This window comes from Bufo gargarizans, chromosome 2 (genome assembly GCF_014858855.1).
Source record: "Bufo gargarizans isolate SCDJY-AF-19 chromosome 2, ASM1485885v1, whole genome shotgun sequence".
In the NCBI taxonomy this organism is placed as follows: domain Eukaryota; kingdom Metazoa; phylum Chordata; class Amphibia; order Anura; family Bufonidae; genus Bufo; species Bufo gargarizans.
Window position 1 is genome coordinate 593,859,557 of NC_058081.1, and position 15,820 is coordinate 593,875,376.

At 42.4% G+C, this 15,820-nt stretch overlaps 1 protein-coding gene across 1 annotated transcript in view; it reads left to right on the forward strand.

Annotated features, from left to right (window-relative positions):
* The window catches only part of CFAP74 (cilia and flagella associated protein 74), a 202,839-nt gene that overhangs the window by 173,225 nt on the left and 13,794 nt on the right, over positions 1–15,820 (forward strand). The window contains exons 33-35 of the mRNA XM_044281876.1: positions 793–948; positions 6,071–6,200; positions 11,728–11,882. Of these exons, the coding sequence (XP_044137811.1) occupies positions 793–948; positions 6,071–6,200; positions 11,728–11,882 (441 nt within the window). The remainder of the gene's footprint in view (positions 1–792; positions 949–6,070; positions 6,201–11,727; positions 11,883–15,820) is intronic.

Below are 15,820 nucleotides of genomic sequence, written 5' to 3' on the forward strand. Positions count from 1 at the left end.
AAGCCTAGTACGTTTCCCCTTCCGTCCTGTGTTCGGTGTGGAGTTTACCACCCACACCGCGCCGTGACACATCACCCCCCATCAGCGGCCATCTTATGAAAAGGACCTCTATGTGGACAGAACAGAAGATTTGCCCAACGGGACATGACCTTAAATATAGCAAATGTCACAGAAAAAAAAAATGGCTATATTAGTAAGTGCCATATAGTCATCTTACCTACACATTGGTCAAAAGTAGACAGAAAGTGGCCAACCCCTTTAAAAGATCTGGTGCTAACGTTTTGGTGCCAGATATCACAGGACACCTTTAGAGATCTTTTAGGTCAGAGATGTTATGGCAGCACATTGGGAACCTACATAATATTAGAATTGTTTAAAAATGTAGAGTCTGTTCCATCACATGCTGAATATCAGACTTTAGCCTATAAAAGCACTTCCATTATGGTCTCCAGGTTTGTATGATGGAATACCTTGTCCACTTTTCTGGCATATAATCTCATGCACACAGCTGTATTATGGAATACTGCCAAGAATGTAACTACTATGCTAACAGGCATCCAGTCAGAGTTTTTTTTTTTCCTCTGCTGGAGTGGGGCCTCATTCCACGTTTTGCCATGTTGCACCATGGTTATTTGTTATGCTCTGTTCATAGGGGAGAATATAACGCCTTACAGAGGTAATATACTGCAGTGCCGATGTACTTGGTCTAGGCTGGGGCACAGTTTTGAACTTTGATTGTAAGATTTACCATACTGACAAGTTATATTGTGTGTTGGTTTTGTATCTCTCTAGTTCTTTGAAAATCTGGAGGTGCGCACTCAGCAAGCAATTCTTACATTGGGAATTAAGGGCCGTGGCTTAGCCCCCTTCCTGTCCTGTTCACTGGAGGCAGGAGTGCTAAACATGGGATATGTTTTAGTTAAAGATAGCGCTACATCAACATTTAAGGTAAACCACCCACCTGACGGTCTAAGTAACGTAAGCAACGGCGATTACTGTATATAAACATCTGCATCATTTCAGCATACAGTACAACAATAACAATGAACTCTTTTATTCATTATTTAGTAAAGGAGATAAGTTAGGATCATTGTCCATGGGCAGATATTTGTCCCCACTAGTGTTGAGCGAAGCGAGCTTCGGATGCTTTATCGGAAGTCGCTTTGTTCAAAACTTCAGAATAATACAGTATTAGAATGTATAGGTTCCGATCAGCCGAAGTTAGTTATTCATGAAGTTGCACGTGAGTTCATTGAATAACTTCGGTAATTGATATTTATAGTTGAAAACTACTTTAAAACTGAACTAAAGTAATTGGCTGTTACCGATAGGATCAAATTACTCATCTCTTGTCACTCCAGACACCTCGTTTTTTGCTTGGTTTTGTCAGCTGTGAGACCCTATACAGGGTTGTGTCTTTCTTCTAAATCATATCCAGTCAACTGAATTTACCATAGTTGGACTCCAATTAAGGTGCAGAAACATGTGAAAGATAATTAAGAGACATGAGAGGCCCCCAGAGCAAAATTTCAGGTGTCATAACAAAAAGTCTGAATATTTATGCTCATGCAAAATTTTAGGTTCTCATTTTTAATACATTTTCAAACATTTCTAAAATTCAGTTTTCACTTTCTCATTATGAGGCATAGAATGCAGATAGTTTCGCTATGGCTGTACTGCGATGTTGGTTCTCGGTGGTCCTGTAGAGGACTCTGCTGTGCTGATTACCACCGCTCTGAGAGGGTTTTTAGTAAAGGCCCTAGTGTACCTGCAGATAATCGCATTCATATGACCGATCGTTAGCGAAAAATAATCGTTTGTCGGCGGCAGATCGCGCCATGTAATCTGCATTCTGCTGCCGGCAAATAATAATTCTGTATGGGACGAGCGATGGCATTAGCTATCACTTGTCCCCATACTGGGGAGGAGATCGCTGTGTGTAATAGCAACGGTCTTCTCTGCTACCGAGCAGGCGATCGCCTGCTGTATCTGTATGGCCCTAATATTCATGGGTACCTTAACTTTTGTTTATTGCTTATGTCTGGGAGGGGGTACATTGCTATCTTGTATCCTTCTGACCTTTCGTTACTCTTGTAGTACAATGTGTTACTGTTGTATGTTAAAAAAAAAAACTCAATAAAAATATCTGATTTACAAAGACACCCACATATAACATATACAGTGGGATGCGAAAGTTTGGGCAACCTTGTTAATCGTCATGATTTTCCTGTATAAATCGTTGATTGTTACGATAAAAAAATGGCAGTTAAATATATCATATAGGAGACACATACAGTGATATTTGAGAAGTGAAATGAAGTTTATTGGATTTACAGAAAATGTGCTATAATTGTTTAAACAAAATTAGACAGGTGCATAAATTTAGGCACCACAAAAAAGAAATGAAATCAATATTTAGTACATCCTCCTTTTGCAGAAATTACAGCTTATAAACACTTCCTGTAGGTTCCAATGAGAGTCTGGATTCTGGTTGAAGGTATTTTGGACCATGCCTCTTTACAAAACATCTTTAGTTAATTTAGGTTTGATGGCTTCCGAGCATGGACAGCTCTCTTTAAGTCACACCACAGATTTTCAATTATATTCAGGTCTGGGGACTGAGATGGCCATTCCAGAACGTTGTACTTGTTCCTCTGCATAAATGCCTTAGTGGATTTTGAGCAGTGTTTAGGGTCGTTGTCTTGTTGAAAGATCCAGCCCCGGCGCAGCTTCAGCTTTGTCACTGATTCCTGGACATTGGTCTCCAGAATCTGCTGATACTGGGTGGAATCCATGCGTCCCTCAACTTTGACAAGATTCCTAGTCCCTGCACTGGCCACACAGCTCCACAGCATGATGGAACCACCACCATATTTTACTGTAGGTAGCAGGTGTTTTTCTTGGAATGCTGTGTTCTTTTTCCTCCATGCATAACGCCCCTTGTTATGGCCAAATAACTCAATTTTAGTTTCATCAGTCCACAGCACCTTATTCTAAAATGAAGCTGGCTTGTCCAAATGTGCTTTAGCCCACCTCAAGCGGCACTTTTTGTGCTGTGGGCGGAGAAAAGGATTCCTCTGCATCACTCTCGCATACAGCATCTCCTTGTGTAAAGTGCGCTGAATGGTTGAACGATGCACAGTGACTCCATCTGCAGCAAGATGATGTTGTAGGTCTTTGGTGCTGGTTTGTGGGTTGACTCTGACTGTTCTCACCATTCGTCGCTTCTGTCTATCTAAGATTTTTCTTGGTCTGCCACTTCGAGCCTTAACTTGAACTGAGCCTGTGGTCTTCCATTTCCTCAATATGTTCCTGACTGTGGAAACAGACAGCTGAAATCTCTGAGACAGCTTTCTGTATCCTTCCCCTAAACCATGATGGTGAACAATCTTTGTCTTCAGGTCATTTGAGAGTTGTTTTGAGACCCCCATGTTGCTACTCTTTAGAGAAAATTAAAAGAGGAGGGAAACTTACAATTGACCCCCTTAAATACTCTTTCTCATGATTGGATTCACCTGTGTATGTAGGTCAGGGGTCACTGACCTCACCAAGCCAATTTGGGTTCCAATAATTAGTTTCAAAGGTTTTGGAATCAATAAAATGACAACAGTGCCCAAATTTATGCACCTGCCTAATGTTGTTTAAACAATTATAGCACACTTTCTGTAAATCCAATAAACTTCATTTCACTTCTCAGATATCACTGTGTGTGTCTCCTATATGATGGATTTAACTGACATTTTTTATCGTAACAACCAACGATTTATACAGGAAAATCATGACGATTAACAAGGTTGCCCAAACTTTTGCATCCCACTGTATACACAGATACACACATATATAGCATATCTGTACACAGCAGAAACGCATATACACATACACCATAATTCACTATTTTCACTAGTTATAACAGAGAGATTCTGTTGCACAAATTGTGTGTTAGGTGATGCACTGAAATTTTTAACATATACCACCTACCCATTTACATATGTCCTAACTTAATCACAATTGGTGCATATGACGCTTTATCAGATGCCAAAAATGAATAGACCCCAAAGTGTATTCAAATGCAAATTCCAGAATAAATACAGACCTCAGGCTCTAATCAGTACAATGACCAATGTCAATATAGACCACAGTCAAGGTCTGACAACCTACTCAACTGAACCAAAACTCACGAGTGGTCCAAATGTTTACAGACATACAGTCTGAGCCTTATTAAAGACCACAACCCCACATCATATCTTCAACATAATGCCCCAAGATCCCAAAATTAAAGAGGTTGTCCAGTAGTTAAAAAAGTATCTGGCAGCACCATGTGAAATAAACTCCTGGACAGTCTCATAGACTCCTTTTAACTCCAACCCTTTCCTCAGACTGCTGGTAGCAGCAAAGGCTGAGCACACTTGGCAGTCATGCATTGGCACATGCATAGTGCAAATTACATAATAAATCAAGGACAGTTTATTTTTTTCTGCCAGACACTACACAGGGCAGAAAAAATGGTTGCGGAAGTGGTACTGTGCTGTGACCATACATACAGAATAAGAGCAGATACTGAGAATTACACCCAGTATACAGGACAGGAGAAGTGGTACTGTGCTGTGACCATATATACAGAATAAGAGCAGATACTGAGAATTACACCCAGTATACAGGACAGGAGAAGTGGTACTGTGCTGTGACCATATATACAGAATAAGAGCAGATACTGAGAATTACACCCAGTATACAGGACATGAGAAGAGGTACTGTGCTGTGACCATACATACAAAATAAGAGGCTATGCTGAGAATTACATCCAGTATACAGGACAGGAGAAGTGGTACTGTGCAGTGTCCATATATACAGAATAAGAGCAGATACTGAGAATTACACCCAGTATACAGGACAGGAGAAGTGGTACTGTGCTGTGACCATACATACAGAATAAGAGCAGATACTGAGAATTACACCCAGTATACAGGACATGAGAAGTGGTTCTGTGCAGTGCCTATATATATACAGAATAAGAGCAGATACTGAGGGTTACACCCAGTATACAGGACAGGAGAAGTGGTACTGTGCTGTGACCATACATACAGAATAAGAGCAGATACTAAGGGTTACACCCAGTATACAGGACAGGAGAAGTTGTACTGTGCAGTGTCTATATATACAGAATAAGAGCAGATACTGAGGGTTACACCCAGTATACAGGCCAGGAGAAGTTGTACTGTGCAGTGTCTATATATACAGAATAAGAGCAGATACTGAGGGTTACACCCAGTATACAGGACAGGAGAAGTGGTACTGTGCTGTGACCATACATACAGAATAAGAGGCTATGCTGAGAATTACACCCAGTATACAGGACAGGAGAAGTGGTACTGTGCTGTGACCATACATACAGAATAAGAGCAGATACTGAGGGTTACACCCAGTATACAGGACAGGAGAAGTGGTACTGTGCAGTGTCCATATATACAGAATAAGAGCAGATACTGAGGGTTACATCCAGTATACAGGCCATGAGGTGCTGTGCCCATATATATATATATATTCTGTACATCACAGTATACATGACATGCGGTACTCTGCAGTGCTGGTATATACAGAATAAGAGCAGTTAGCGCCACTTACACAGATAGACACACACTCACTCAGAGACACAATGCACATTTACATGCTCACGCTACTGCCGCTTCTCCATGCTTTCCTCAGTGGAGTCATTTAGATGGCGAGATGCACATGTAGTCTCCAAAGTCCATTAGCCTTCCTGCAGACTTGTATGTGTGGGAATTATGGGGGGAACAATGGGGTTTTGTGATAGTTTGTGCAGCAGATCAACACCAGGCTGTGCTGGAGTGGAGGGTTGAAGGCTAAATTGCAGTCCCTGCAGTCCTAGCAAAGCTCCACCTGAGGCGAGAGGACCAGTTTGCCTCATGGATGATGTGCCCCTATTTATACGGAAGAAACAAACTGATTTAGGGCATTTTGTGAAGCAGGTCAGTTGTGTGAACTATAGCCCACATTACTTCCCGAGACCTGATTTCTGATTCTTAAGATCATTTCTATATCTTTATTACAGTTACACAACACATCCGCAGTGCCTGTGAATTACTGCATCAAACTGGGGAGTCTGTCAGTGACCCAGTATGAGGAAATGCAAAAACTTCCAACTTTCATTACTTCGCGGAAATCGGCAGCCAGTTTTGTCGGTAAATAATTTCATATTGTTCAGATTAAAATGGTTTCATATTATTGAAATTTAAAGGGGTTTCAAGGCTATAATATTGATGGCCTGTCATTGGTATATAAGCCATGGATCAGCAACCTCTGGCACTCCAGCTGTTCAGAAACTACAACTCCCAGAATGCTTCAGTCACTTCTGTGGGAGTTAGAAAAACAGCTGAGCATGTTTGCATGCTGGGAGTTGTAGTTTCACAGCAGCTGGAGTGCCGAAGGTTGCTGATCCCTGGTAAAGGCAATTAATATCTGTTTTGTGGGAGTCCAACTCCCAGCATCCATCCATCAATCAGCTGAATGAAGGCGCCACTGCACTCACATTATCCTTTTTTTTTATATTGCCACTCACAGCAGCTTCCATTAAAGTGACCCCCTTCATTCGTGACTCCTTAATTCAGTTGCTCGCCAGTAAAACCGAGATTCGGACCCTCACCAGTCAGATATGGATTGACTATACTAAGGATGGGCCATTGATATTATAGTCCCGGAATATCCTGTGACTTCAGTGTTTAACACACGCTTATACTTGTATATTATGTATGGGCTCTTAGTCAGTACTTAAAGGGAATGTCTTATTATGACTGGCACATTTAGGCATATGGACATCAAAAGAGGTGGGTCTCCTTCTTGGGAGCTAGTGGGAGGGGCTGCTCTAAGCGAGGGGTCCTGCTTTGGTGAATTTGGACTGTCCATTTGTTTTTTTCTACATTTGACCTCCTAGTCTAGTACACTGTTCTTTTCTCCGGAAAAAAAAAAAGGTACGGTATTTGCGGCATTTCTGCATAGAATTGAATGGGTGACATATGCAAACATAATCCTTTAAAGTGTAACTGTCATTCTTTTTTTATTTTTGTAGTTTATAGGGGCAGTGATACTGACCATTTTTGAAATTTACTTTAATTACTGAAATTGTACATTTCTATTAGACAAATACCTCTAAAGTGGCCCATTTTGAGCCTTAGCAACGCTCCTCTGTCTTCTACATAGCAGTCAGTGTTGAAGAAGTAAACAGAAGACAGGGGAGTGTTGCTAAGGCTCAAAATGGGCCACTTTAGAGGTATTTGTCTAATAGAAATGTACAATTTCAGTAATTAAAGTAAATTTCAAAAATGGTCAGTATCACTGCCCCTATAAATTACAATAATAAAAAAAGAATGACAGTTACACTTTTTAAGCCTGAATACGCTATGCGTATACAGTACAGACCAAAAGTTTGGACACACCTTCTCATTCAAAGAGTTTTCTTTATTTTCATGACTATGAAAATTGTAGATTCACACTGAAGGCATCAAAACTATGAATTAACACATGTGGAATTATATACATAACAAACAAGTGTGAAACAACTGAAAATATGTCATATTCTAGGTTCTTCAAAGTAGCCACCTTTTGCTTTGATTACTGCTTTGCACACTCTTGGCATTCTCTCGATGAGCTTCAAGAGGTAGTCACCTGAAATGGTCTTCCAACAGTCTTGAAGGAGTTCCCAGAGATGCTTAGCACTTGTTGGCCCTTTTGCCTTCACTCTGCGGTCCAGCTCACCCCAAACCATCTCGATTGGGTTCAGGTCCGGTGACTGTGGAGGGCAGGTCATCTGGCGCAGCACCCCATCACTCTCCTTCATAGTCAAATAGCCTTTACACAGCCTGGAGGTGTGTTTGGGGTCATTGTCCTGTTGAAAAATAAATGATGGTCCAACTAAACGCAAACCGGATGGAATAGCATGCCGCTGCAAGATGCTGTGGTAGCCATGCTGGTTCAGTATGCCTTCAATTTTGAATAAATCCCCAACAGTGTCACCAGCAAAGCACCCCTACAACATCACACCTCCTCCTCCATGCTTCACGGTGGGAACCAGGCATGTAGAGTCCATCCTTTCACCTTTTCTGCGTCGCACAAAGACACGGTGGTTGGAACCAAAGATCTCAAATTTGGACTCATCAGACCAAAGCACAGATTTCCCCTGGTCTAATGTCCATTCCTTGTGTTCTTTAGCCCAAACAAGTCTCTTCTGCTTGTTGCCTGTCCTTAGCAGTGGTTTCCTAGCAGATATTCTACCATGAAGGCCTGATTCACACAGTCTCCTCTTAACAGTTGTTCTAGAGATGTGTCTGCTGCTAGAACGCTGTGTGGCATTGACCTGGTCTCTAATCTGAGCTGCTGTTAACCTGCGATTTCTGAGGCTGGTGACTCGGATGAACTTATCCTCCGCAGCAGAAGTGACTCTTGGTCTTCCTTTCCTGGGGCGGTCCGCATGTGAGCCATTTTGTTTGTAGCACTTGATGGTTTTTGTGACTGCACTTGGGGACACTTTCAAAGTTTTCCCAATTTTTCGGACAGACTGACCTTCATTTCTTAAAGTAATGATGGCCACTAGTTTTTCTTTACTTAGCTGCTTTTCTCTTGCCATAATACAAATTCTAACAGTCTATTCAGTAAGACTATCAGCTGTGTATCCACCTGACTTCTCCACAACGCAACTGATGGTCCCAACCCCATTTATAAGGCAAGAAATCCCTCTTATTAAACCTGACAGGGCACACTTGTGAAGTGAAAACCATTTCAGGTGACTACCTCTTGAAGCTCATCAAGAGAATGCCAAGAGTGTGCAAAGCAGTAATCAAAGCAAAAGGTGGCTACTTTGAAGGACCTAGAATATGACATATTTTCAGTTGTTTCACACTTTTTTGTTATGTATATAATTCCACATGTGTTAATTCATAGTTTTGATGCCTTCAGTGTGAATCTACAATTTTCATAGTCATGAAAATAAAGAAAACTCTTTGAATGAGAAGGTGTGTCCAAACTTTTGGTCTGTACTGTATATTTTTAATTATTTTTGCAGAAGAAAATAAGTTTTGACCTTCCTCTATGATCCTCCCACTACTTCATGTGTGATAAAAAAAAAAACCTTTAGTGAGACAAAGGGTTAACTCATGAAAACGGTATACTTTTTATTTTATACAAACCTATTCTCATATGTTTAACATCTAGTAAAAAGAAACCTAATATTACCAGATAATGCATTTCTGTAAGACTAGACTAAAAGATGTTAGCCAAGAGTGTAAGATGAATGGATTTGATTCATTACTCAAGCAGATAGGAAATAAATGGTCACTTTCAGACATCTATAAATTGCTGAGGGATCGAGATAATGACAAAACTTTTGCTACAAACAGTGGGGGATGGAGTAGGTTTTTGGCGGGTCCAGACTGGAAGGATAAGATGATGGCGGGGTGGATTAGGACAAGAAAAGCAGTGATATGTGAGAGATGGAGAGAAACGCAATTGAAGCTGATACATAGAGCGATATATGCTTTTAATATATCTCCAGCGAACAGTGGAGATACAAGATTGACCAAATGTCCAAAATGCGGATTGGTGAAGGCGGATCTAGATCATGGAGTGTGGTTATGCCCCAAGTCAAGACAATATTGGGAATGGTTATTGTCATGGATTAAAGATACGTGGCACATAGATCTACCATGCGAACCAGAGGTGGTTTTGTTTCATATGTACCCAGATACGATGTCAATACCCAAATTTATAGATGGGGTTCTATTGGTAGCTTTAAAATGTCTGTTACAAAAATGGTTGGAGCCTCAGGTTCCCACAAATGTGGAGTTTCAAGGTCTAATGAGACATTTTCTGTTACTGGACCAGTTAGAAGCGGTATCTCATAAAAACAACAGTTCAGCTGGGCTTTTGAATAAATGGTCGACATTCATTGCCAAACATTTATCAACGGAAGAAATACAGTCTCTTATGAATAACTTTACGTATACAGAGTGGTACCTAAGAAAAGATATACGTGGAGAATTGGGGAAGTTGAAAGTGTCATAGACAGGAACTTTCTTATTAAAATAGGAAAAAGCGTGTAGAGGAGTAGAGACGCATTCAGACAGTATAAGGGGGAGGGAAAAGGGGGGGGGGTGTAGATGCCATAGTTGCTGTGGGAATGACATATAGGATGTTTGTATTTTTGGATAATACTTGCTGTACTTGAGCTATATGTCATACTGTACTCATATCAATGTCCAGATAATCTGTAACTTTAAATGCTCATAAAAATGGAATAAATTGTTATGGAAAAAAATAAATAAACATAGACGGATGCCAAAATGCAATACTTTTGCCCAATTTTTTGTGTGCTTTAATTGTGCTATGCCATAATCGAGGTAAAGAATAAAAATCAGACATCATATAGGACATGACAATCTCTTGCTTACAAAGCTAGAACCAGCCTCTAACAGTACATATGGCTGGTGGCAGTTGAAGATTTAAACTGAGCACGTTCGACCAGATCAGTGAGATGGACAAAAATAAGGAAAAGAACAAACAGCAGGTGGCGCTGAACAGATACATTTTATTGAATAGCTCACTAGCTATACTAAGGGGGTCAGTTACCCAGAAGCTGTCTTACATTTAGAACTGGCCGGCGCCTCTTCATGACTTCGGCGCAACCACCGCCAGTGCTGGGGCTTTATTAAAGGGCTTCTGTCACCCCACTAAAGTCATTTTTTTTGGGGGGGGGGCTAGTTAAATTCCTTATACAGCGATATATGAAAATTTACTTTGCTTCAGCAGTTTCTTATAAAAACTAACTTTTATAATATGTAAAAAAACGCCCCCTTGTCGTGTTGATTGACAGGGCCAGCCGCGATCTCCTCCTCCGGCCGGCCCTTTTCAGCATTTAAAAAATCGTGCGCCTGTGTTCGTTCGCCTCCTCAGAACTCCCTCAGTGCGCCTGCGCCGATGACATCAGCGAAAGAGAAGACGTCATCGGCGCAGGCGCACTGAGGGAGTGCTGACGAGGCGAGCCTCCTCATCTCAGAGCGCCTGCGCCGAATGAACACAGGAGCGCGATTCAATCAACACGTCAAGGGGGGCGTTTTTTTGCGGCGGCTACCAGCAAGTAGACGCCCTACTTGCTGGTAGAGACCTAATTTACATATTATAAAAGTTAGTTTTTATAAGAAACTGCTGAAGCAAAGTAAATTTTCATATATCGCTGTATAAGGAATTTAACTAGCCCCAAAAAAAAAATATGACTTTAGTGGGGTGACAGAAGCCCTTTAAGACCAGTGTCTAAAACGCAGGTCTTAATAAATGTGCCCCTAAATGTTTGTTTAATTACATGCAATTACAAAATTATTCTGATCCATATGCTGGCTTGAAAAATGTAGAATATATTTTGTGACACAACCCCTTTAAATCATATACACCAAACACTGGAACAAACTTTGATGTGAACAGAGCTTTATATAAACGGCTGTTCATCTGCATCATGTCTGGCTGCCCAGGGCTCTCGGCAGCAAAATCATCCAAGTAACAGGAGCTGAAACCACAGCGATCAGCAGGTTGCTGTGAGGGCTCCTATATTAAGAAGATGGCTTGTGATGAGACAATCCCTTTAAGTGTTAAACATTTCACTACAGCTAGATGTAAGATAGGAAAAAGATAGTATTTAATGTCGAGTCTCATTTTCTACCTTTTCAGGCCCTCAGAATTACAATGGACGTAGCGTTTTCAGTGTGACTCCTGTAGAGGGCATCATCCAACCTGAGAAAACACAAGACTTCACAGTGGCTTTCATGCCAGACCACGAGAGCGCACTGTACTCCGATATCCTCACGGTGGAGCTCTTCGGCAAGGTAAGAGAAACAACACACATTACAGATTTTCTTTTTTTGCTATGGAAGTACGTCACAAATAGATCTAGGTCATTTTCATTTTTATTAAAAGGGGACAGGCATTACAAGGGCACAAATAAACTGAAAATGTACGTACAACACACAATCCGCTATTACCGCTGGATGTACTTCATCAAGTGTGTCCCAGTTTTTATCTTTGGTCATATTTTATTGTATGAGACTCTTTTTGTGCTAACATAAAATGACAAATACATGGTGTCCTTGACGCTGACCCAATTGCTGTTTAAGCAAACTGCGGACTTGTTAGACACTCCTGATGAGTTTCCGGTCAGGATGTAGTCATTGTCGCATCTGCCTGTTTGGATAAAAGATATTTATGCATATGCAGTGGCCAGGTACAGGTTGGATAATAGTCTATATTGGTAGTGATGCCAATTGCAGCGTGCGCAGGGTATTACCCCAGGGCCCTTCCAAGGTGTTATAACGCACGTCCCAGATTAGGAATGCCAGGGTGTAATGGCTTATAATGTCTCTATAGGTGGTGATAATGGTGTCAACGGTGTCTCCTACCTGGGTACGGCTGGACTCCTGGCTCACTTGCAATAAATTGAATGTAGTGATAGTAGGAGTAATAGAGGAATATTGCAGCAGAAATGATGTCCAGACCTTAAGATGAAGTTCAAACTTTTCTTTACTGAAGATAACTTGAATCCAAGCAGTATACAGCTTTGGTCTCTGGTCCCAGCAATTTCAGGGAATTAGATGCAATCAGGATAGCCTTAGTACAGAGTCTCCTGACCATCAGACGCAGGAATGTAAGGGTCTATTCGGACAACACAACAGCAGTGATCTATATCAACCGGCAGGGAGGTACAAGAGCTCGGGGCCTAATGTCTCTCTCCCATCAGATTTTCATCCTAGCAGGAGCCTCTCTATTGTCTCTTTCTGCAGTATATCTAAGGGGTTTGGACAATGTGAAAGTGGAATTCCTCAGTCGTCATCAACTATTCCAGGGAGAATGGTCCTCAGATCAGAAGGTTTTCAATCAGGTGGCAGCATTATGGAGTACTCCAGAGATAGATCTCTTTGCCACCAGGGAAAACAGGAAGGTAGAAGTCTTCTTTTCCCTTTCTCCGGTGGAGCACCCGAGAGCTGTGGATGCACTGGCTCAATCTGGAGGCAGGGCTTTCTGTATCAAAACGGCTAGTAATATGGACCGAGCACTCACATCCAGATTTCAAGGTAAAGTATCAATTTATTTTAAAATTCACATGAACTAATTAAAACTAGAGAACAGTCATTCCAACAAGAAACCGGAGGTAATCACTGCAATTTCAAAACACTTAAAATAGAAATAATGTTACTGCAGGCACATTTGAGTATATACCGTATTTATAAGTGGGGGGAAAATGGCCGTGCGTCTTATAAAGCGGATACTTCGCTGGCCGCTATGCTGCACAGTGTGGCCAGCGAAGTATCCGTGTGGAGAGAGGAGGCGGGGACACTCGCGTCGGGGCCCAGTGCAGTGACTCTACTCTAATACACCGGGCCCCGCAACTGCTAAATACATTTAATCCGATCTATATCTAAATGTATACCGCACTGTTCGGTACTTACTGTAGTACCGTAAGTATAGCATTAAGACGGAGCAGACCGGCAGCTCCCTCGGTCATGCGCCGCCTGCCGCAGCTCCCTCCTCATGCGCAGCCTGCCCCGCCTGCCTGTTCATTCATAAAGTGAGATAAGAAGGCAGGCGGCGCATGAGGAGGGAGCTGCGGCAGGCGGTGCATGAGGAGGGAGCTGCAGCAGGCGGCGCATGACCGAGGGAGCTGCACCGGGCCCCGCCATGAGTGTCTCCGCCTCCTCCCTCCACACTGATGCATCTGATGGGGGATCTGTAGATGACACTTATGGGGATCTGTGGATGACATAAGTGTCATCCACAGATCCCCCTTCAGTGTCATCCACAGATCCCCCGTCAGTGTCATCCACAGATCCCCCGTCAGTGTCATCCACAGATCCCCCGTCAGTGTCATCCACAGATCCCCCGTCAGTGTCATCCACAGATCCCCCGTCAGTGTCATCCACAGATCCCCCGTCAGTGTCATCCACAGATCCCCCGTCAGTGTCATCCACAGATCCCCCGTCAGTGTCATCCACAGATCCCCCGTCAGTGTCATCCACAGATCCCCCGTCAGTGTCATCCACAGATCCCCCGTCAGTGTCATCCACAGATCCCCCGTCAGTGTCATCCACAGATCCCCCGTCAGTGTCATCCACAGATCCCCCGTCAGTGTCATCCACAGATCCCCCGTCAGCGTCATCCACAGATCCCCCGTCAGTGTCATCCACAGATCCCCCGTCAGAGTCATCCACAGATCCCCCGTCAGTGTCATCCACAGATCCCCCGTCAGTGTCATCCACAGATCCCCCATCAGTGTCATCCACAGATCCCCCATCAGTGTCATCCACAGATCCCCCATCAGTGTCATCCACAGATCCCCCATCAGTGTCATCCACAGATCCCCCAATAACAGTGCATCATTCAGAGATCCCCTATGAGTGTCATCCACAGATCGCCCATCAGTGTCATCCACAGATACCCCCATAACAGTGCGGCATCCACAGACCACCTACCAAAAGCACATCTTTTAGTTCAAAATATTTTTTTCTTATTTTCCTCCTCAAAAACCTGTGCGTCTTATAAAGCGAAAAATACGGTATATGATAGCAGATATAATGTCTTGCTTTAGGAAGAACCATCTTTGTTATACTTAATATCATAAAATCATGAAATCATAAAATAGTCCTCAGTGACACATATGGCCCCCTTTTCAAGTATATATCTCCTTTAAAGGCAAAGTAATGACATTTCTTCAGAAGACCAGAAATATGATTTGACCAGCTTGTGAAATCTCAGCCACAGCATGTGTTAGTATACTGGCATAATTGTTAGTAATATGACACAATGTGAGTCTGGCTCTTTGTGGCGTCCCACTAGGCCTGGACTGCCGATACCACGATTACCTCTCCAGACGATTTTCGTATTCGTTTCCTTTAACAACAAGGGGAGCAGGTAAGAAAGTGTGTCCGTGTCCTCAACAATCGTAGGACCTGTGGTGTATCATGTGACAAAGCTTGAGGGCGGATCCTTCCAAATGAGATCGTCCCAAATTCGATCCTTCCAAGTAGAGTATTCGTTTGGCTAGCCAAAAAGGGGAAATGAGAAACAGTCCAGTAAAGGATTCAATTTCATAAAAGTTCTCTAGTTTTAATTGTTTCATATGTTTTAGAATTTTTTAATAAATTGATACTTTACCTTGAAATCTGGATGTGAGTGCTTGGTCAATATTACTAGCTGTTTTGACACATTTTTCCTTGTTGATGTGGTGGATCAATAGGACTTTGTAGCACCTTCCGTGTTATTGTGGGGTGAGCCAGCATATCCGTTTCTTCATTTAGGGCCTTCTGTATGCCTTTCCCCCACTAAAAATTCTACCAAGAGTCCTCAAGAAAATCAGAGAGGAGGAGGCCACGGTAATAGTTATAGCTCTCTTTTGGCCGAGAAGGGTGTGGTTTTCCTGGATCCGCAAGATGTCGATAGCAACACCATGGGTGCTTCCAGAATCTCAGGAGCTTCTGTCGCAGGGTCCAGTTTTTCACCCTGAGGTGAAGAATCTGCACCTGACTGCCTGGTTATTGAGAGGGAGATTTAAAAAAAAAAAGAGGTCTCTCCGGCCAGTCAGAAGGAGGTCACTTCTAAGATCTACCTTAGGGTTTGGAGAACCTTTTTCGGATTCGCCAAGAAACCTGTGCATGTGCTAGAAGCTCCTGACATCCTGCTAGTATTAGATTTCTTACAGGAAGGATGGAATAAAAAACTTAGGCCCAGCACTTTAAAAGTCCAGATTTCAGCATTAAGTGCCTTATTTGAGTTT